Source organism: Onychomys torridus, chromosome 4 (assembly GCF_903995425.1).
Source record: "Onychomys torridus chromosome 4, mOncTor1.1, whole genome shotgun sequence".
In the NCBI taxonomy this organism is placed as follows: domain Eukaryota; kingdom Metazoa; phylum Chordata; class Mammalia; order Rodentia; family Cricetidae; genus Onychomys; species Onychomys torridus.
The window spans coordinates 136,284,555-136,306,534 of NC_050446.1; the positions used below are offsets into that span (position 1 = coordinate 136,284,555).

Consider the following 21,980-nt stretch of genomic DNA (forward strand, 5'->3'; position numbering starts at 1 on the left):
AGCCCCTCTCCCCACCCTGCTGCCTGGCGCCAGTCGCTCAGAGCACCAGCCAGCCAGCCATGACCGGAGCTCCTGTCCTAACCCTGCTGCTGCTGGGGCAGCTTCTGACGGCCACCTCCACGCAGGTGAGCGCGAGCCTGCGGGTGCTAACCGGGTGCCAACCAGGTTGGGGATAGGGCTGGATGTCGAACCTCACAGCCTGGTACAACTCGAGCCTCCTGGGCCAAACCCTGAGTTCCGTGGACCTTCGAGGACATCTACAGCAGCCTCTTTGCCGCCTTCCTCCAGCGGGCAAGTTCTACTGATACAGATGAACCCCATGGACACCAGGACAAATCGACCATGATCCTGGGCTCCCACTTGTCTTCGCCCAACTGGGTCAAGCTGCTGCCGGCTCTGCCACCACGCTCAGAACACACAATGTTGCCTTTGTTCCTGGAGACTCCCTGAGGGGCCTCGGCACAGCCACTCCTGGCGCGAGCAGGGATAAACTGTGTCTCCACTCCAGGCTCCAGCACAGGAGACGTTGGGGTTTTCTATCGGGCAGGAAGGGGGGTCATGGGCCACTATCACAGGCCCCATTAGGGCTGGGAAAGATGGAACAGGGGGGCTGACATGGTGGAAAGGAGGGCTACCTAATAACTTATCTTTTTGGTTTTTCGAGACAGGGTTTCTCTGTGTAGCTTTGGAGCGTTTCCTGGATCTTGCTCTGTAGACCAGGCTGGCCTCGAACTCACAGAGATCCACCTGGCTCTGCCTCCCAAGTGCTGGGATCAAAGGCATGCGCCACCACTGACCAGCCTAATAACTCATCTTAATTTCAGAAAGTGGGACCTCGAGGCCCCCCTGGTCCCCAAGGACCTCCTGGGAAGCCCGGCAAGGATGGCATCGATGTGAGTTGGGGGAGGAATGGGGAAGGTGTCCTGAGGCTCCTGGCCTTGTAACCACAATTGCAAGCCCCTCCTCTGAGAGCTAGGGTGAAGCAGGGTATTCCCCAGTGGAGCTGAAAAGACCTTGTTCCTTTTGGGGGTAGATCCTGGGATACAGAAAACAGGGTGGTTCTTGCCTAGAAATGTGGACCCGGGGGTGCATGTGCTTCTATATTCTAGCAGTTACTCTAGGGACCTGGGGGTCTTGTTAGGGCTGAGAGTAGAGCCAGTCTTGGATGGAGCTGGAGGGCAGCTTAGCCTCAGAGATGGTGTCTTATCATCCAGTTATGGCCCAAACAATTTGGGGAGATGACTGAAATCTTGCAGCTCCACCCCACCCCCTCCCATCATCTGAAGTGGAAACCTTCTCATAGGGCCTTCTCTGGAAAAAACAGCCTCCAGTCACTCACGTTACGCCCCTTGGGACACCATAGAGGGTTGTAGGAAGCTTCACCAAGAGTGTCCTGAGTTCTTCTCAGTATCCCCAATAGTCATACCCAGTACCTAGTTCAGCCATAATGGCCACAGGTTCCCTCACATCCTTCCTGGTCCATCATGTTGGACCTAGGTTGCCCAGGACCTTACCCCTCTGAACCCCCACTGCTGTAGCTGAGCATCCAGGCTTTAAGGCTCCTAAAGTCTCAGTTGAAAGACTTAGCCACCCTAGTAGGTGTCTATGGAGGATACAGCTGCTGGGACACCTTTCTGGAAAATAGGAGAGGAACTGCCATCTCCCAAACAGATGGAGTCAAGAGCTAGCCACAGCCACTTTCTATAAAGTTCTTAGGTCAGTGCAGAGGAGATATATGAGTATTTCCTGGAGGCCGTTGTGCCCCTGTGTTCCCAAATGATCCCCAAATGCTGTGTGGCTGCGCCTATTTATAGCTTGCCCCATCCCTGCCTAGCCTGCAGAGGAGAAGCCCTAGATGTAGATGAGAGGGTCGGGGGACCCCCATAATGTCTCCATGGGCTAAGCTTCCAGGACTGGATTGGAGAACGGCCCAGCTCTAGGGTGGGTTTCCCATTTTCAGGGGTTACAGGTGGTCATTTTTGTTTTTGCAGGGAGAAGCCGGCCCTCCAGGTCTGCCTGGCCCTCCAGTAAGTGTCCCTGGTTGGTTTAGGGAGGCTTTTCCAGTTTGCAAGTGAGAGATGGACACAGAAAACAAAAGGTCATTGATGCCCTGTCCTCACTGCTGTGGGTCTATGTTGCCCCAGGAGAGGCCTGAGGGCAGAGGCTGGGAGTGGGTGGGAGGAGAACATTTGGGACTCTGTGCTGGGTCTGGCTGGAAGCTTTCTTTGTGCCAGTGTTGAGATAAACCAGAGAAGGGAGATAGTACAGCTCTATAGATCTCTTCCCACTGTGCATGTCTGTGTAGGCACCCTCACCTTGGGTGAAGATCCTGAGCCCACTGGCATTCCTATATAGTGACCTGCTGGTCTTTTGCTGGGGAGGCTAGATCCATTTGGTGAATATCCAATAGATGCAATGGGAGTGGGGCAGTCTTCCGGGGTCCGGCAGAGCAGCAGGGAGAAGAGCCCACTACTACCACTGGGCAGTAGCTAACACGGAGAGGACTTGACTTCCTTGATGGAGGCTAGAGCTTACAGCCAGGTACTTCTTGCATAACTCTGTCTTTTCCTCCTACCAGGGACCCAAAGGGACCTCAGGGAAACCAGGGAAGCCAGGAGAGGCAGGACTGCCAGGACTGCCTGGTGTGGATGTGAGTGTACCCTCTTACTGCATCCCTACCTCACCTCACCCCTGTCCCAGCCCAGCCAAGGGTTAGGCTTTCATTGCTATTCTGCAGCTGGGCTTATTCAGGCAGGAAACCTTGTCTTGACAGAAGTTGCAGTAGTTCCCAATGGGGGTCCCTGGCCTTCATCCCAGACGCTGCCAGCTTCTGGCGGGGACAGAACCAGCTTCCAGTAGTTGGAAGTCTCATTAGCTCTTACCCAAGAACAAGTACCCATTGTCAGGCTTCCTGCACCATGCTGACCACACGGGTGTTCCTCCAAGCCCACTGATGCCTTGGTGCATAGTGATATACGCAAGGCCCTGGCTTTGGGGCTAGCCAGGTAGGACTGGGCTGCTGGACCTATTTGTTTTGTAGCAAATTTTCCATCTACTAACCCCACCCCATCCTGGATGCACCATGTACACTGGGTACCATTAAAAACGGTCCCTGCCTCTGGTTCATAGTTAAGAATGTTTCTGTGGTGCATGCCCTCAGAATTCCAGCCCTCAGGAGGCACAAGCAGGTAGATCTCTGTGAATTCAAGGTCAACCTGATCTACAGAGTGAGTTCCAAAACAGCCAGGGCTACACAGAAACCCTGTCTAGAAAAACCAAAAAATAATCCCAGCACTTGGGAGGCAGAGGCAGGCAGAGCCCTGTGAGTTCAAGGCCAGCCTGGTTCACAGAGCGAGTTCCAGGACAGCCAAAGCTGTTATACAGAGGAAACCCTGGCTCAACAACAACAACAACAATGTCTGTGGCTCATTCTTCCTGGGGCATGACATGTGCTTCTCATTTAGTGGTTTCCTGAGCCTACCTTCTACCTATCTCTCCAGGGTCTGACCGGGAGGGATGGACCCCCAGGACCCAAAGGGGCCCCTGGAGAACGGGTAAGTGTTTCAATTCCAGTGACTGTAGTCCAGAGGTAAGGTTTCCAGGTGGTCCACAAGTTCTGAGGATGATGTCCATGACTGCACTGGCTGGACCCTATCCCATTACTTCACTTCAGGGGAAGATGCTGAGTGGACAGCCCCTAGGCCCCCCTCTCGAGCAATCCCACAGCACCTGGTCAGAGTCACCTTGGCATTCAGACCACAGCAGGAGGAGCTGGTGTGGTGATGGGGCCTAGGTGGGGATGAGCTCCAGGTGTCCCTCCTCTCCGTGTCTCTGGATCCCAGGGCCCAGGGTGAATCAATACAAGAGGAGCCACTGCACATCCCGAGTCAGACCACCTTCACTGAATCCTCCCATTTGCTAGCAAATTGGCTCTCTTTTCCCACTGCTTCTGAAGGCAGATCTGTCCACAAGTTCACCTCAGGAGAGGTGGTCATGAACACAAAGCACCTCAGAGAGCAAGAGGGTGGGACACAAGACCATAACTAGCATGGGGTACTCAGATGTGTGGGCACCTGAATGAAAGTAAGTAGCTGGTGGCCACCTGGGCTGCTACTGCTCAGCCCAGGGTGGGCTGGTCCCAGGCCGTCTGGGGGACACTGAGTATAGTGTAGGGACCAGACTCTGCCTCCTTCTTGACAAACCAGTCATTTTAGACCCTGTCTGCCAAGCTGGTGGTTCCCTGAGGTCTTAGCAACTTTTGCAAACTAGTGTTGGTACAGCTTCCCAGAAGACAGTCTGAGGTCCCTAACTGTGGCTCACACCTACCCTTGTGTCTTGCCCTCCTGTTGGATCAGCCCACCCACTAGCAACTTTCTTCTCCTTGCTTTTCCTCCATACTCACCCAAGTTTCTAGGAGAGCAGAACCTGGCCTCCGTTTTTCATGCAGGTTTCCATCCCTGCTCCCCTTCTCGACTGAGTTATGACTTAGACTCCAGAGGGGAAAATGAGTTTACAAAGGCCAGAGTTTCTTCACTGTGTACTCTGACCTCATTTTCTTCTTCAGGGAAGTCTAGGACCCCCAGGGCCACCAGGACTTGGGGTAAGTACCTCTTCCCATAGGGTTTTGAAAACTAGTATCTAGTCATTGTGGGGTGGCAGTCTTTGGGGTCCCTTGCAGTCCAGCCTGGGGCCTGGACTCTGGCCTGGAGGCCCTGGAGCCTTATCTAGGCTATGACCTCTGTGTTAGTGGGTGTGGTTCTTCTAAATTAGGTACTCACTCTCCCTGGACCCCAAAATTGCCTTGGGGGTGGCAGGGCCAACCTATACTCTGATCTTATTCTTGGCTTTGCAGGGCAAAGGCCTCCCTGGACCTCCTGTGAGTATTTATCACCCACTTGGCCCCTCCCAAGAATCTAAGTTCCCAGAGCTGCCCTCACTGAAGCCCACCTTGTGTCATGGCATAGTGGTCTTAGGGCACGACCTGACTCCTTCACACTTGGAGTCCTGATACTCAGGGTCACAGGCTGCCCATCCCCCTCTTCTTTACCTTCTCCAGGGAGAGGCAGGAGTGAGTGGCCTCCCAGGTGGTATTGGTCTGCGAGGCCCCCCGGTGAGTGACTGCTCCCTGTGTGGCCACTGCATGGATACATGTAGCCTTAGTACTCACACTTAACCAGAGGCTCACTGTTCCTCATCCTATTTACCTTCACCCTGTCTCCTCCATCCCCCCTGTACACTCTCTCCTCTCTGCCCCTTCTCCTCCCCACCCCCCCCCCCCACCCCACTCCACCCTGTACTTGGTGGGCATTGACTGAAGCCGAGACAGAGAGGCACCCATGACTCAGGGTGACAGACAGATGGATACCAACAGAGGCTTCATCCAGGGAAGATAAAGGGAACTGTAGTATCCTCTACTTTGGGTGAAGCTGGTTCCCTCACTCATTGGGGCAGGGTCTGCTCTGAGTCATGAATCCTCTGTAGGGACCCTCTGGACTCCCAGGCCTGCCTGGCCCTCCAGGACCTCCTGGACCTCCTGTAAGTATTGAGGAGGGGTCTCTGTCAGACAGCCTAGACTGACTAGGCTGGACCCCACCTTAGTCCCTGCCCAGGCCCTGTGCCACTCCCCAGAAGCAGGTGGGAGATAGGGGCTGGTATAGTATTCAAGGTACTGCCCCAGAGACAGATGACTTCTATTGTTACCTACTCTGCAGATGGGTTAGCAGTGCCTTGCACTGGCTACTGGAGAGATAAGGTTGAGGATTTCAAGCCCCCTGTTAGGTAAATAAATCAAGGACAGAGTGTGTAGGGGATGGATGGACACCAACCGCTTCTTTGTATGTTCAAGGGAAACCCAGGAGCCCTCCCTGAAGGTGCTACTGATCTGCAGGTATGCTTTGTGGTGATTATGGAGAGGTTATGAGGGATGTTCCTGCTTTGAAGGAGGAGTCTCGCCTAAGGTCACTGCTGGGGGTTCCAAAACAGCATTCCTACCCATAGAGGGACCTGCCTCCCTGGCAGGAAGGCCACAGAGGAGTTCCTTGGGGACTGAGCTCTGCAGATGGCTCCAGGCACAAGCCTGGCCTCATCTTCTCTGCTCACTATCCACACCTGCATTGACCCACACAAAGCTACTAGTCACAGGGAAGTGACACCCAATCAATACAGTGTCAGGTGACAGCTCTGCTTCCTGCAGAGCCACCTCTCAGCTGCTCTCAGTCACAGTGGTAAGTGGCCACTGCACTGGGTAACGAACAGGCCTAGTCTGTGGCAGTGAGTTTCTAGTTCCTAGGAGAGGGTTTGTGTCTGGTTTCATCCCCTCTGGGTGCATCTGATGTCCTTCATCCTTACTCAACATCCCCTAGAAGGGAAAGGAGGGTTCTTCCAAATGAGGACACTGTTGAGCCCCTGGAATGAGCTGGTGAGTAGAAGTCAGTACCACATGTACCCGGGCTTGACGTGGCCAGTTCAGTATGAAGTGAGCTAGAAATCTCCATCAGTTTCTTGGTATCTGGCACAGGATATGCTGTCAAACCAGAGCTCCGGTACTATTGGTTGAGTTCACATAGCATCCCTCCTAACAGCCACCAGGTGCTTGGTCACATGAAGGCCCCTTTGTGGAGCCTGCAGCCAGTATGTAAATAGCTGCTTTGAAGCAGAGTCTGTCTGTAGAGAGTGAGGGAGGGTGACTGGCTACAGTCCAGCTCTCCACAGTCACTCACCACACCTCATTCCCAGCACTGAATGGGCCCTGTTTAGGCTTGTCCACTGTCCCCTTCATTGGTGAAATGGTCCTTTTCAGTTCCCCCACCCCCTGCTGCTGGTCTCTCTTTGTATCCTAGGAGGTCTTGGAAAGATCTGACCCTTCTCTTTTTCAACAGTGTCCTGCCATCTGCCCTCCAGGCCCTCCTGGACCCCCAGGAATGCCAGGGTTCAAGGTTAGTGGGCAGCTACAGGTGATAGGCTGAGCACACATCTTCACTGACAGAGGCCATTGGGTCCCCTCATGCTATGGAGTTTGGGGTTTTAGAAAGTCTGAGCCTAGACTCAGCCTTGTTGTGGGGGGAATATAATTGCCCATCAATCATCCCATCTTCTCTACTCAAATGACACACTGGAAGCTTGTGTGACCAGGCTAGGCCTGGCCTAAGAGGTCAGAGGAGGCAGAGAGAGATGAGCTAATCCTAACCCTACTCCTCTTGGGGTCCTTGGGAAGCATAGTCACAAACCTTCTTGGGCCTCAATTTCCCTCTCTGGTTTGGGCCTTAGATTCTGAATGTCATGCCTGACTGGCTTCATAGCCCTTGATTCTGCAGATGGGGGCATCCATGGTCTAGGGTTTGACTTCCATGCTGTTTTCAGGGGCCTACTGGCTACAAAGGGGAACAAGGAGAAGTTGGCAAAGATGGTGAGAAGGTAAGATGCCGTCCACAAGACTTACTGACCTAGAAGTGGCAACCATGAGGCTAAGGAAGGGAGTTGGTGGCTCATGGTCCTGAAAATCATAGGGAAGATGCTGGAACCTCTGGGTAGGCACCTGCTGCTTGTATTTCCTCAGTGGGTCCTGGCTAGTCAGAACTCAGTGGCTTGGAAGAGTCCTTTCATGTAAACAAACTCCTTCCTTCCCATCTGACCTCACATGGAAGCTCCTGGCGTGCTGAGAGTCCCTGAGGACTCTTGGTTCTGGGCCTAAAGTGTTCATAGAAGCCTCTGCCACTCTGACACAGTGGCCACTGTCCCAGAAGGCCCCTGCCTATCTTTATTGCATGCTGGAAAGAGGTCTGGGATACCCTTCTGATGGCAGGAGTGGCTGAGTACAGAGGGCACTCCCCCACTTGACCAGGAAGGAGGTGCCTAAGGAGGCTGGGGGGCTTTGCTTGAACAGAGACCTCTGGTCCTGCCTGGGGAGTGGTGAAGTCACCATGACTTATGTGGCCTTTTTCCAGCTAAAGGCAAGTTTCCCCTACCTCACTCAACCTCCATGGCTCAGCCGTGATGTAGGAGTGGTCCCCTTGAGGGCTCAGGCTCATGGGAGATGCTAGAAGAACTAGTTGAACAATGACTACTGCTTTCTCTGTTGTAGGGTAATCCTGGCCCCCCTGGGCCTCCTGGCATCCCAGGCACCGTGGGCCTACAGGTGAGGCTAGGGAGGGATCAGGGTGGTGAGGTGGAAGCCCCTTTGATGGTCACCAAGGGAAGTTAGTTTAGACTTCAGGTACAGTTAACCAGCTCTTGAGAGAGGGTCCCATCCAGGCTGACACTAAGGCTAATGTTGTCCCTTTCAGGGGCTTCAGCTGAAGTCAAGCACTTCTAGGGAAGATGGCCAAGGCCTTGGGGGACTCAGAGGCAAGGCCTATGGCGGGTGTTCAGGTAGATGTGTTGTCTGGCCCCTGTAGCTCTGGTTCTGTTCTCTCAGGGCCCACGAGGATTACAAGGACTTCCAGGGCCACTTGGGCCCCCTGGGGACCGGGTAAGTGCTGCTGGCTCCATGGGGGAGCTATGGATCAACTGAGGTCAGTCCTGGTAGTTGAGTGCCTGGGATTGTCCCTACCCAGACTGTACTTGCATTCAAGATGGAAGAGCTTTAGCAGGTAGCATCTCAGGGCTCTTGCTGGCTGGCAGCTTGGGGATGGGCTGGAGCCTCCTTCTGGGTATGTGTTTCTGTGGGAGGACTTCAAATGTCTTCTCTCCTCTACAGGGTCCCATTGGGTTTCGGGGCCCCCCTGGGATCCCAGGAGCACCTGGAAAAGTGGTATGTATCTGTCTGGGCTGGAGGGCGGACCTCACATCAACCCATACCCTTTGGCCCTCAACCCCACCATCCTGCTGCTGATTCACACAAATGCTACCCCCTGTGCCACTGGCTTTCCCCTAGCCCTGTCCCAGGATGAGCTGTCCATAGATACATGGGGCACTCAGAGCATACCAAGGGGTGGTGTATCTGTGAGGTCCAGAGCATGTGAGAAGTAGCATAGGGCACATGGCTTGACAGCACAGCTGGAGCATGGGTCATCTGACCTTTATGGGAGATCTGCCTCCTTTGTTGTCTGCATATGAGCTGAGGGTGGGGGTGTGTCACTGTCCCATGTGACCTTCTGCAGCAGCAGGTTGCCTCTGACTAGGTCTAGAGGGCTACACCAAGCAAAACCTGGAAGGGGCGTCAGCTGGGATTCACAGCTTTCCTGCCTTCTCTGTGCTGTTAACACTGTCCCTACCCCTTCATTATTTTTTTAGGGTGACAGAGGTGAAAGGGGTCCAGAAGGGTTCCGAGGCCCTAAGGGTGAGCAGGTAAGTGAGAAGGAGCTTAGTTCTCTGGACCAGTCTGTGAAAGAGCCTGATCTAATTCCTGACTAGAATTGGGGGTGGAGGACACTTAGAGGGCCCCTGCTGGGGTCGGGGGGCTCTTCATGCTATACCCTATTCAGGAAGGAGTATAATGCTAGAAATGGGGCCTGGACCTGAGGGTCCCAGCCCTTTTCTTGCCCCCAACAAACACCGAAAGCCCACATGGGAGACTTCAGAGCAGCCAGCAGTAAGAAGCTCTTGGCAGAGGCTGGGCATGAGCCACTGAACTCAGATCCTGGTTCCAGCCCTAGGAGCTAGACAGGCAGCTTCCTCCCCCCCACCTTCACTAATCTCAGACTGCCCAGGTACAGACGGCGACTCTAGTGAGGCATGTGGACAGGCGCCACATAGTCACCCAGGCTTCTCCTGAACAGAAGTGGCTATCAATAAATGTTTGCCTCTGGCAGCCTCCAAACCTCTTCTTCCCACCCAAGACCAGTGGCTGAGCAGAGATACAGTGTCCACAAATCCTAAGGGTGCCACATGCCTCAAGAAGCCCTGGTAATGGAGCCTGTCTTCCTTCAGTGATTGGGATGAACCCTGATACTTGTCTCCAGTTGATGTTCCAAAAGCTGGGCATGTGTAGCTAAGCCTGTGGGGACATAGTGAGGCAGGATGGGATATTCCTCAGGATCCCAACTTCAGCTGTGTCCATCCCATGTTCCCTTTAGGGCAGACCTGGTCCCAAAGGAATCCCTGGAGTGGCCGGACCAGGTGGAGAACCAGTGAGTATCTCAGGTATTCGTGGCATCAAGCACGGTGTCATGGACACATAAACTGTCCCAACAGTGATACTCTTCTTGGCTGAGCTGTTTGTAACCATTCTCCTCAGATTCTGTTTCCACAGTCCCTTCCATACACAGGGTACTACTTCTCATGGGTCACACAGGTGTGTGACCTATGATGGGTCAGGAACCCCACTCAAAAGTGCTGTACTATATGTAGTCTATCCTGCCACTGCCTCTTGTCATTTGAACCACAGTGGTTCAGCAATTCCCAGAAGCCCCAGAACCCAGCACTGTCAGCAGCCCAGAAGCCCCAGAACCCAACACTGTCAGCAGCCCAGAAGCCCCAGAACCCAACACCATCAGCAGCCCAGAAGCACCCAGCAGTCCCCAACAGCCTCAGCACCTGCCAACTGCTATAGCAGCCCCAGAAATCCATAGCCTCCCCAGAAGATCCCAACAGCTCCCAGAAACCTATAGCAGCACCTAGCAGCTCCCAGCAGCCTGAAACACTCCCCCACAGCAGCCCACATCTCCCTTTTGCTGGAGCCTGTAGTTCTGCAGTTACCATAACCCTACAGAAATTGGTAGTTAAGGGTCAAGCTTATCTGACACCTGAGGAGGAAGGGTGATAGAATAGGGCCAGTGAACACAGACAGGTATGCTGAGGCCTGGGCACTCTGTCTACACACTCCCTTGCAAGGTCTCTGAGGGAAACAAACAGCCACCTAGCCAGGAAACACAGCCACTCTCAGGGACTCCAGAGACATTTTTAGTTTAGAGAGTAAGGAAGGGACAAATTGGTTCTCCGTCAGAAGGGCCTAACACTATCATTTGTCCTTAGGGCATGCCAGGCAAGGATGGCCAGGATGGCATCCTGGGGCTTGATGGCGAGAAGGTTGGTACCTGGCGGGATGATTGCTGGGAGGAGGTGGGAGAGGAGTCCAGCTGCCCTAGGCCTCAGCATCGTTTTTCTTCACACCCTAATCACTGTCCTTGCAGGGAGAGGCTGGTCGCAATGGTGCCCCAGGAGAGAAGGGCCCCAATGGGCTGCCGGTGAGTGCCCAAGCTAGGTAGCTTAGTTGCTCTGGGATTAGCTCCTTCAGATGTCCTAGGAATGACTCTGTTGGGGTTTGGCACAGCCATGGTGTGGGAGGACAGGGATCTACTTTAGCATATCTGTACTCTTGTGTGGGGGACAAGTGCAAACAAGCCTGTATTCATCCTGGATATTGTGGGGTCACCCCTGTGGGTCCTGCCTGGGAGTGCTAGGAGGGGCTCTGCATCAGGCTGGGGAGGCTGTGAGAGTCCCACGTGGGTCAGCTTTACCCTTTGGAGCACTTTGTCTGGCTTATGTACACTGCCTTTGTGCATACTATACAGCTGCACTGTGGACATTCTTTGCATGCATGCTCTCCATGGGTTCTGCAGTCTTGGCTCTGATCCTGACTCCCAGCTCTGAACCTACTCCTAGTGTTTCCCTAATCCAAACTCCAGCCTTGACCTAGACTATTATCTTGACTTCAACCCTGAACCTGACCCTGATCCCTGTCCTGGCAGGGGCTCCCTGGACGAGCCGGGTCCAAAGGCGAGAAAGGAGAACTGGTAAGTGGCTGCTTTCCCCTAGAGAGGGGAGGCCCAGCAGGCAGTACTCTGGTGATGGATGGAGGGAACATAGCATTCTCTTGTCTCCTCACTTCTCCAGGGTAGAGCTGGGGAGTTGGGTGAGGCTGGCCCCTCTGGAGAGCCAGGTATCCCTGTGAGTATCCCTAACCCCTTTCCCTCTCTGGAATGGAGCCTGTCTTGCCAAGGGCTCTATCCATCCAGTGTGTGTACAGGGAAACCTGCCCTTCTCCACATGTGTGCAGAGGCACCTTGCTCCTTCCCCTGCATGTATATGGAGATTCTGCCTTGTCTGCATGCGGGGATCTGCCCCTCCCGTGCTGTACACAGCACCTCTGCCCTTCCTCCCATGTGTACACATGGGCTCTGCCCCTTTCCTATGTATACACAGGGACTCTACTCCTGCCTCCATATGTACACAGGGACCTGTCCCTTCTCACATTTGTCAAAGGGGATCCTGCCCTCACCTTCTCTTCCCTTTCAGGGAGATGTTGGTGTTCCGGGGGAGCGTGGTGAGGCTGGTCACAGGGGCTCAGTGGTGAGTGAGAGGACAGCTCACTGGTAATGGGCATGGAGGCATAGTTTATGGGCACGAAGGGGTAGCACTTTGGGTATACAAATGGCCAAGTCCATGAAACCTGGGAATGGTAGGTGATAGGGGAATTTCACCTTCTTTATCCCTCACCTTCTGGAATAATGGTGCCATGCTGGGCTACCTTAGCCTTAGATTCTTCATGCCACTGTGCAGCTGGGACCCTGGCAAGTTTAGGTGGAAATTCCCAATTCTTGTACTATAACCTGTGGACTCAGCCTTCCCTAGGGCCCTGTGGAAGGCATGGGGCATTGGTTCTTGACACTGAGCCAGCCTGACAATTTGTGTAAAGACTGTGTGTATACCCTGAGATTTGCTTCCCCACACTTAATTGCCCCAGAAGGTGTCTGTGCTTGTGCCTTTTAAACCTAGTAACTTAGTAACATGGCTTAAGATCATTTACTGTCCACCCAGCATCCCAGGGAGGCATAACTGGGTTTCCTGGGCAACAAAACCTGCTAGGGCCTCCATGGACCTCACAATATCCACATATACCTTTGTATTTTAGGGAGCCCTTGGCCCACAAGGTCCTCCTGGGGCCCCTGGTGTCCGTGGCTTCCAGGTGGGTAAAGGTGGAGTAAGGGTTTGAGCCAGGGCCGTGATCCCTGGTTGACTGGGCAGAGGAAGGATCCTGGCTGAGTTCTTACAGATGCTGACTAGCTGGGATGTTATCCAATCCACAGGGCCATAAGGGCAACGTAGGAGATCCTGGCCTTCCAGGCCCCCAAGGCCTACGGGGTGATGTGGGTGACCGGGTAAGTGTCTCTCCTATGTCTCCCTGCTCTAACCAGTTTACATAGACCCAAGTCTGCAGCAGTCCACTCCTCTCCACATGGGTGGCAGGAACAGTAGCATCAACTCTGGGAATGAGTGCCCTTGGTCCTTTTACTGCTCATTCTTTTGGTGTTCTTGGGCAGAGGGGATCTAGAATACGCACTGCTCTATCGCAAGCTCCACATGCAAGCCTAGAAGAACTAGTAACTGGGGCAAGGGTAGAGGCAGTGACTTGAGGCTCTAGGTCCTGGACTATCTGTTGGGTGTGAGCTAAGACCTGAATGACCCCAATGTTTCAAACATGTAACTTTCCAAGATTCTTTGCTGCTGGTCCTACGGCAGCCAGTGACAACAGTGTTCTACAGGACCAGAGCCTAGGGGAGTTGTGACTTACTGAGATCCTCACTGGTTAGTAGGTAAGGCCTGGGATTTCCTGGGAGGATGTTAGAGGTCTGGTCTAGGGCCTGGGCCAATACACCAGGTCCTTAGAGGCTATGTGATTGCTTTCTTGGGCCTCACTAGGAAAGGACAAGCACTCTTACGATGTGTACATTCAGGCATTGGAAGCTCCAGGGCACCTCTACAGACACAGGGAGCCACAGAAACCACCATCACACAGCAGGGACAAGAGGTGCTTTATTAACCTCCAGGCAGGAAATTCCAAGGGTTAGGGAGCTTGCCAACAACTCCAAGGACCCAAAGCTAACGGAGGGAAAGGTGGTGGTAGCAGTGCTAGTGCCTGCTCCAGTCTTGGGGCTGGGGAGCATTTTTCTTGCTTTCTCTTCCTTGGGTAGCTCTTGCCTTTACTTTCACATTTGAATTCTCTTTTTAAAAAAGATTTATTTTTATTTTATCTGTATGGGTATGTTTGCTCACATGTATGTGTGTGTATTGTGTGCATGTGGGAGCCCAAGGATATCAGAGGTGGTGTCTGATTCCCTGGAACTAGAGTTACAGATGTGTGCTACCTGATGTGGTTCTGGGAACTAAACCCAGGTTCTCTATAAGAGCAGCCAGTGCTCTTAACAGCTGAGCCATTGCTCCAGCCTTCACCTTTAGATCTTGAGGAAGCCTCATACTTTTTGCCCTCTAAACATATACTTCACCATTTTAAGCAAATAGCTCTGTGTGTGTGTGTGTGTGTGTGTGTGTGTGTGTGTGTGTGTGAGAGAGAGAGAGAGAGAGAGAGAGAGAGAGAGAGAGAGAGAGAAATACCTACATAAGTCACAGACATTAATAGCTAATTTAAAGAATTCATTGTCTATTGGGAGTGACAGGCAGCTACTGTCCTGGAAAAACTGGCCCTTGAAGGACTTGTGGGGCATGGAGGGCTGTGTGTTGCTATTATCTATAGACATATGTTTGGCAGCTGGGGTTGGGGTCTGGTTCTGAGCCACCTGCCATAGGAAAAATATGTATGCCTACTCTATGTGGGATTCTTGCCTCTGCTATGCAGGGCAGTGACACCCTGTGGGGATCTCCAGGATTCCTCTAATCCAGATCCTTCTCTCTGCCCAGGGTCCAGGTGGTGCCGCAGGCCCTAAAGGAGACCAGGTAAGCAGAAATCCCAGGCATGGTCAGGTCAGCTCTAAGCCATCTGGCTGTGGATTTACTTTCAAAACTCTTGGGAGACTGCTCCAATTCTTTCTTTCTCCATATTGCTTCTGTTTTCTTCTATCCCCTCTTAGCACAGCCCTGGGCATCAGAAGGGACAGAGTCAGCTGCTTTACTGGGTACAGTAGTTATCTAAATGATCACTATATGGCCCTTTGGTGGAAAAAAAAAGCTACCTCTGATTAGGGAAACTGGCTTTGTAAAAGGAGTGAAGAGAAGTAAAGCCTGGGCTCTAAGACTTGTGTTGCCAAAGCAGGTTAGAACTGTGTGGCTTCTCTCTGAAGCCCTTTCCTCCCTGGAACAGCTCAGTGAGGGTGGGATGTGATAGCTGCTCTAGTCCATCCTCGAAGCAACTGCTTCCTCTTCTCTGGGTGTTCTCCGTATAACACATGGAGGTGTACTACCTAGCAGGAAAGCCTCACTGTGCAAATAAGTGACTTCAGCTTTGTGATCCTCTTGGACTGTGGCTTTTGGGTTCTTGTGTTGCTTTGGGAGCTCCTTCAAGTACAGGATCTTGGCCTGGACTCTGGTCTGGTCTCAGCCTTAGGATCAGTAATAATACACTAGTGGCTTCAGGTGGACAGGGGCCAATGGTAACTTTAGTGTGTTGTCCTCAGGGCATTGCAGGTTCTGATGGTCTTCCAGGGGACAAAGGAGAGCTGGTGAGTATGTCTGAACCCCTTACTGCCAACTGAGAGCCACCTGGTCAGTTTGGGGGGACTGTCCTGTTGATGAGGTGTCTGGAGATGGTAGGTAAGATGTGAATAGCACCCACCAAGTGCCCAGGCCTCGCTGTCCTGTTAGAGTGTATGTGGTGGGGGAGAGTGGGGTCCAGAAGACACGGGCAGGGCGATTCCCTGCTGAGGTTAGGGCTCTCCAAGGGCCTTGTTACATTCTGCCTAGGAAAGTCACCCTTGCCTGAATCAGCCTCTGTTAAGGTCTGAGTGGAGAAAGCCCACTTTCAGAGCTGGAACTTGGGCCTATTATAAAGCTTTCCCCAAGTCACTCACAGCTCTCCTGTAGGTACCAGGAGTAGAATTTCCTTGGAATCAAATGGAAAGGCCTTTCTGGTTTCAAGGTGGCCAGGGATTTCAATTCTATAGTGGTCTTTCCTTTTTGTCCAAGTGACACAGAGAAAGCCCAGCTCTAGGGATCCTGCCTTCAGGTAGCAACTACTGGCCACTGTGAACTTCTTAGGCCTTTCACAAATAATCCTAGTTGATTGTACTTTATTTTGGCAAATTCTTGACAGAGTCTTAGAATCAGCCCCACCTGATCACTCTTAAACTGATGGAGTGGTACGCAGTAGCTGTGTGGGACAGTCCCTGCCAGCTAGCAACCTCTGTGTGGTGCCAGCTACCATAACGGTGAGCCAGGTGGGGACCTCACCCTCTGTCCTTTCCTGCTTTAGCTGTGGGCAGTCAGCTCACAGTTGTGAGCAGAGCCAATAGATAGGCCCAATCGGTCCACTTACATACTTGGAACCAATCATTTCTAAGGCCTCTGCTAGGGAAAGGCCCAGAGTTCCAGAGAGGAGAAATTCAGCTCAACATTTGTAATACTGTAGTGAAGAGGTTGGGAGGAAGCAAACCAGACAGGTGTGAGAGCAGATACCATGCAGCCACTAAAATCAAATTTCAGGGGAAAGAGGTATTAAAATAGCATCAGCAGGTGAAAGGGAAGAGCCTTGCCAGTGTGTGCGCATGTGGAGGAGGGGCAGCTTGAGTATTAGCTTGAGTTCTGTCCTCCATTGATCATGTGCTATGTCAGTTTTTATGGTCACTTCCACACACCCCATAGCTAAAGCATATACTTACTTCCTCTTCACAGGGTCCCAGTGGCCCCACTGGACAAAAAGGAGAGGTGAGTACCTGGCAGACAACAAATCCAAGGAGCCCACAGGCTCCCATCCACCTCTGGGTGTGTAGTTGCCCTGTAAGGTACTGCCTAGATCTGAGATCTGGTGGCCACTTACTTCTGAGGTTCAAGCCTTCCCAAGGAGGGCTCACTCTGACCCCCTTCCTCTTGTTTTCCTGCAGTCTGGAAGCCGAGGGGAACTGGGCCCCAAAGGTATTCAGGGCCCCAATGGCACCAGTGGAGTCCAGGGTGTACCTGGTCCCCCAGGTCCACTGGGCCTCCAAGGCGTGCAGGGTGTCCCAGGCATCACAGGAAAGCCTGGAGTTCCGGTTTGTGACTTTTCCTTTCTCTTGTGTTGTGGGTGTTGAACTTGTACTGAGTTTGGATCATGTTTTTTTGTGAACTATCAGTTCTTTTGGGAGTGAGATGCTGGGTGTGAGGGCTACTGGTACACTGACCTACCTGCTGATGAACCTGGGTGAATTTCAGGGCAAGGAAGCCAGTGAACAGCGCATCAGGGAGCTGTGTGGGGGGATGATCAGTGGTGAGTCTCCAGTACACCCCTCCATCCTCACAGAGCTTCTTCCCCTTGGCCACTGTCCTCCCCACCCTGCCTGTACTCTGACCTCAAGGAGGGCTACCCCTCTTCCCAGGGCTTACCACAATGAAGGGTACTCAGAGAAGCCCCCAGCTAACAATTGAGTGCAACAGTTACAAGGAAGAAGTTGGGTGGTGGTGGCGCACACCCCCAGCACTTGGGAGGCAGAGGAAGGCAGATCTCTGAGTTCAAGGCCAGCTTAATCTAAGAGAGTTCCAGCACAGCCAGGGACATACAGAGAAACTCTGTCTCAAAAAAAAAAAAAAAAAAAACCAATTAGAAGGAAGGAAGAAACAAACCACTGTGCCCTTTGGCTGGGAGGGATGCTTCTTTCTCTGAGTGACTTTGAACTTCTCATCTAGCATATGAGGTGTTCTGAGAGAAGGGGGACTCTCATTTCCCCTCGTATACCCTAGAGCAGTTAATCACCATTTTTGGTCAGTAATTGAAAATTCCCTTCTGAAAGATAGCTGGCTATGTTATACTTTGCATGAAAATATTTTGATAATCTTCTCTGAAGTACATACTTGGCACCCTGTTTTCCAAAAGAGCAAATTGCACAGTTGGCTGCACACCTGAGGAAGCCCTTAGCACCAGGCTCCATCGGCAGGCCTGGTCCAGCTGGCCCCCCAGGACCTCCAGGACCTCCAGGATCCATTGGCCACCCTGGTGCTCGGGGTCCCCCTGGATACCGAGGTCCCACTGGGGAGCTGGGAGATCCTGGACCTAGAGGTAAGTAGTTGACCCAAGCAGGACATGGTCATGCCACTGTGATGGCACTGTCTCAGGCACATGAGGAAACTCTCACTCCTACAGCGCTGAACAGCACAGTCCTGCCCTCCCATGCTGAGATGTCTTCTTCCTGAGGTCCAGGAAGGAGAGCACTCAAGGGATATTCAGGTCCACGTCACCTGAATGAGAGATTGCCATTTGTGCCCTTGATTGGCCTCATGGTCATGAGACCTGAGAGCAATACACATTTAGGATGGCCTAGTGCCCCCCAGTCCTACTGTCTACATGGCTCACCTAGAAATGCTATAAAGATTCAATCAACAACCTGGCTATTCCATATACACAGCAGGACTCATTCAGGGAGACTCTGAGAGGGCTGGGCCTTTGTGCTTCTGAGGGCACCACAGGTAATTTCTTACCATTCTGTGGGAAGCACAGTAATCTAAAATGTGATATTTTCCCCAAATACCACCAGGACAAAATTTGTTGGGGATGTGAGCAATAAATAACAGGAACCCATTTTCACAGAACTCAAACCTTAATGAGGACTGGTAGTACATGACAATGTCAGTTGCAAAAGTTAAAAACAACTCATTCAAACTGTATTTAAGATGATATAAATCAAGGAGCCTTTGAAAGGGAGAGACAAGCCAGACCTCACAACTTGTCTGTTGGTGTCATAGCTACCAGCACATACTGTGGACAGCTTGCTTGAAGAAAGCTGGGGTACCACAGACAAACTGGGGGTTCTCATGACACACTGAATGATGGACACTAGCTTTTCCCAAAAACCTTTGCAATTTGTGTATTTTAAAATGCAAACCTCTCAATCCTCCATGTCACCCTGGTGACAAATTTGAAGCCCCTGATTTCACCTAGTTGTGATTGATTGGCCAAGAGATTCCTGCTTCCCTAAAGTAGCTTAAGAAAATAATCTGTATGGGAAGTTATTCTCTGAGTCCCTCGTCTCCAAGGTTACACCTAAAACTTTGGTAGGTTGATAGACTCGGTATAATTTGCATATCTTTTTTTTTTTTTAACCTGTTTTTAAAATCCTTTGAGATTGAGGAATTTCAACACTGGAGAGCAAACATGGAGAATTCATCTGTTCTTAGTGCAGTGTCTGTCCCAAATCAACTTTCAAATGACTGTTTTCTTGGTCATTTCTCCAGAGTGTGGTCTTCCCAGGCAGTCTGTGCCATCTGTGACTAGCATCTTTAAAAACATAGGATTTTCTCCAAACGGGTATCTGAATTCCTTCTAGACTGAAAATAAAATTCAGAGCATTATGTGCCTGTATCTGAGAAAAACAGTTTGACATTAAAGGCCATGACAGAGACACCCAAGGTCTCAGGAAGCCTGCTGGGATGGCAGCACAAACCTGATTTCTGTTTGAAAGTGGATATGCCACATTGTCCACTTTGTGTGAGGTACTAGGCACTTTTAATTTTTAGTGTGCATCAGGATGCCATGAGCCCACTGTAGAGAATGTACATATCTGATTAGGCCTTCTCAGACATCAAGCTCAGGCCATGATCATTGTTGTATCTGTTCTCCCCTCCCTGAAAGCACAAAGCTGAGTCCTCTGTTGAGGTTCACCACATGGAACTAGTGGGTGTTTGAAGGCATTAAACCCCCAATAGTGGGGCAGCCTCTGCAGACCACTGGCAACTGCAGACCACAGCACCACTCCTAACTGCAGTAGTGTAAAATAGTCCAGCAAGCAGCAATAGCCTTAGACTTGCACCATAATCACACCTGCACATGTGTCTGGTGTTCTAGAACTCAAGCCAAGCTGCTGTAGCTGTGTCACTGCAAGTTGTTCTTGAGGTGCTGGGAATTCAATATAGGGCCTTGTGCATGCTGGGTAAGTGACCTATTATGGCACTGTTGCCCCAGCCCTGTGTGACCATGACCAGACCAAAATAGAAATGAAAGCTTTGAAGAACACTTAGGGGATATTTTAAAACATTCTAATGCCAAATGTGATCCCAGCATTTGAAAAAATGAGGCAGGAGGATCACTGTGAGTTGGAAGCCAGCATGGGCTGCATAGTGAGCTCCAGGCTTGGATCACAGACTAAACCTTTTCTCAATTAAAATAAAATAAAAACAAAGTATCCTTTGATAAACTGTGGGTGAGAACTCATATTGAAAACATGAACATCAAATAACACAATTGTTTCAAAGGCATACATTTTTCAGACAAAAGTAAAATTCCACTAGTGGTTTTGAAGGTAAGGGTGGTGTCAGCTCATGTGTTGGGGATGTAGGTGTGCTACTCTGGTCAGACTTCCGCTAAGCTGCACCTTGGTGAACAGCCTCACTTCAGGAACTACTTAAAAGCAGCCAGCTCTGTGGAAACAAGATAGAAAAGGTCATCATTGTGGACGGGCAGCCGTTCTGACATGTCTGTGTCTTTCCTTACTGCAGGAAGCCAGGGTGACAGAGGAGACAAGGGTACAGCAGGTGCAGGGCTGGATGGACCTGCTGGGGACCAGGGACCCCAAGGTAGGCCACTGTCCTCACACAGGCTTCTGGGGAGGGGCTGGAAATGTTTTTCACTTGGTAAAGCATTAAGGACCTGGTTAGGAACTGCTTTTATAATCTCTTTAGTATATACAAATAATGGATAATCAGTAATAATCAGTGATCAATAATTTTTCTGTATCTAATTTTAGCTAAGTAGGTTTGGTTAATTTCTATTTTACTAAATATACTGTCTATTCCAGAAAATTATCTCCCTCTCTTCATTTTGTTTTTGTTTTGTTTTTTCGAGATAGGATTTCTCTGTGTAACATCCCTAGCTATCCTGGAACTCACTCTGTAGACCAGGCTGGCCTCAAACTCACAAAGATCCACCTGCCTCTGCCTCCCAAGTGCTGGGATTAAAGGCATGTGTCACCACTGCCCAGCTAATTATCTCTCTTAATTGACTATATTTACACTGAATGATTTTTTTCTTTTTACTTTGTGTGTGTATGCATGTGCCTGTGCACACCTGTGTGCACATACATGCATATGTACTACAACACACATGTGGATGTGGATGTTTGTTGTTGGATTTTTTTTTTTTTTACTGTTTTGGGGGGCCTACCACCCAGCTCCCAAATAAATCACACATGGAGGCTTATCCTTAATTATGAATTTCCAGCTTTAGCTTGGCTTGTTTCTTTCCAGCTTTTCTTAACTTTAACCCATCTGTCTTTTGCCTCTGGGCTTTTGCCTTTCTCTGTTTTTGTACTCCTTTCTCTCTTACTCCATTGCTGCGTGCGTAGCTGGGTGGCTGGCCTCTGATATCCTCCTCCTTCTCTCGCTCCTAGATCTCTCCTCTCCCAGATTTCTCCTTCTGTTAATTCTCTCTGCCTGCCAGCCCTGCCTATCCTTTCTCCTGCCTTACTGTTGGCTGTTCAGCTCTTTATTAGACCATCAGGTGTCTTAGACAGGCACAGTAACACAGCTTCACAGAGTTAAACAAATGCAACATAAACAAAAGGAACACACCTTAAAATAATATTCCCCAACAACTCCCCCCTTGTTTTTGAAACAAAAATGAAAGGTTTTAACTTTAATGTAGTAAGACTATATACAATAAGAACAATTATCAAGTAAGGATTACATCAACTGAGCTAAATCCCCAACCCCAAGGATTACATTCACAATGTGCTGAATTCCAATTCATTTGTGTCTGGTAAATTTAAAGAAAATACTCCATAATGTGTCCTATCTTAGTGAATCCAAAATTTTATACCTAATTTACTCCCTATCATATTTAAGGAAAACTGCAGCTATAACTATATAGTCTTCAACTCCATCAAAGGCCCCAGAAGGATATAATATTTTTTAAGTAAACAAAAAGTGTATTGCAAATAACTTTCAAAACTCTAGCAATGACAAAGACATCTAACTGCCTGGACAGTCACCCAAAGTTCCTCTGCAATGTTGAGGCATCCATCTTCAGCCTACAGGCCCATAGTATCTGGCAGACTTTTCAGTGAAGCAGGAAATTTGAAAGACTGTCCTGCCTATACTGGCAAAGTTTGCCAGTCACATTCCTCTGTGTCCTGCAGAATGTCTGGCAGTTTCTTCTCTGAAGCAGGAACTCTGAAGGACCATCCCACCTT

At 50.8% G+C, this 21,980-nt stretch overlaps 1 protein-coding gene across 1 annotated transcript in view; it reads left to right on the plus strand.

The window, feature by feature from the left end:
• Col9a3 (collagen type IX alpha 3 chain) overlaps nt 1-21,980 on the plus strand; it is a 26,341-nt gene continuing 4,361 nt past the window's right edge. The window contains exons 1-31 of the mRNA XM_036184568.1: nt 1-125; nt 825-893; nt 1,992-2,027; nt 2,579-2,650; nt 3,501-3,554; nt 4,565-4,600; nt 4,853-4,876; nt 5,057-5,110; nt 5,482-5,535; nt 5,846-5,887; nt 6,879-6,935; nt 7,360-7,413; nt 8,081-8,134; nt 8,414-8,467; nt 8,696-8,749; nt 9,232-9,285; nt 10,014-10,067; nt 10,912-10,965; nt 11,070-11,123; nt 11,628-11,672; nt 11,773-11,826; nt 12,175-12,228; nt 12,791-12,844; nt 12,966-13,037; nt 14,575-14,610; nt 15,288-15,332; nt 16,501-16,533; nt 16,710-16,856; nt 17,017-17,071; nt 17,675-17,857; nt 20,290-20,367. Coding sequence (XP_036040461.1) covers nt 60-125; nt 825-893; nt 1,992-2,027; nt 2,579-2,650; nt 3,501-3,554; nt 4,565-4,600; nt 4,853-4,876; nt 5,057-5,110; nt 5,482-5,535; nt 5,846-5,887; nt 6,879-6,935; nt 7,360-7,413; nt 8,081-8,134; nt 8,414-8,467; nt 8,696-8,749; nt 9,232-9,285; nt 10,014-10,067; nt 10,912-10,965; nt 11,070-11,123; nt 11,628-11,672; nt 11,773-11,826; nt 12,175-12,228; nt 12,791-12,844; nt 12,966-13,037; nt 14,575-14,610; nt 15,288-15,332; nt 16,501-16,533; nt 16,710-16,856; nt 17,017-17,071; nt 17,675-17,857; nt 20,290-20,367 — 1,852 coding nt within the window. The 5' untranslated portion in view covers nt 1-59. The remainder of the gene's footprint in view (nt 126-824; nt 894-1,991; nt 2,028-2,578; nt 2,651-3,500; nt 3,555-4,564; nt 4,601-4,852; nt 4,877-5,056; nt 5,111-5,481; nt 5,536-5,845; nt 5,888-6,878; nt 6,936-7,359; nt 7,414-8,080; nt 8,135-8,413; nt 8,468-8,695; nt 8,750-9,231; nt 9,286-10,013; nt 10,068-10,911; nt 10,966-11,069; nt 11,124-11,627; nt 11,673-11,772; nt 11,827-12,174; nt 12,229-12,790; nt 12,845-12,965; nt 13,038-14,574; nt 14,611-15,287; nt 15,333-16,500; nt 16,534-16,709; nt 16,857-17,016; nt 17,072-17,674; nt 17,858-20,289; nt 20,368-21,980) is intronic.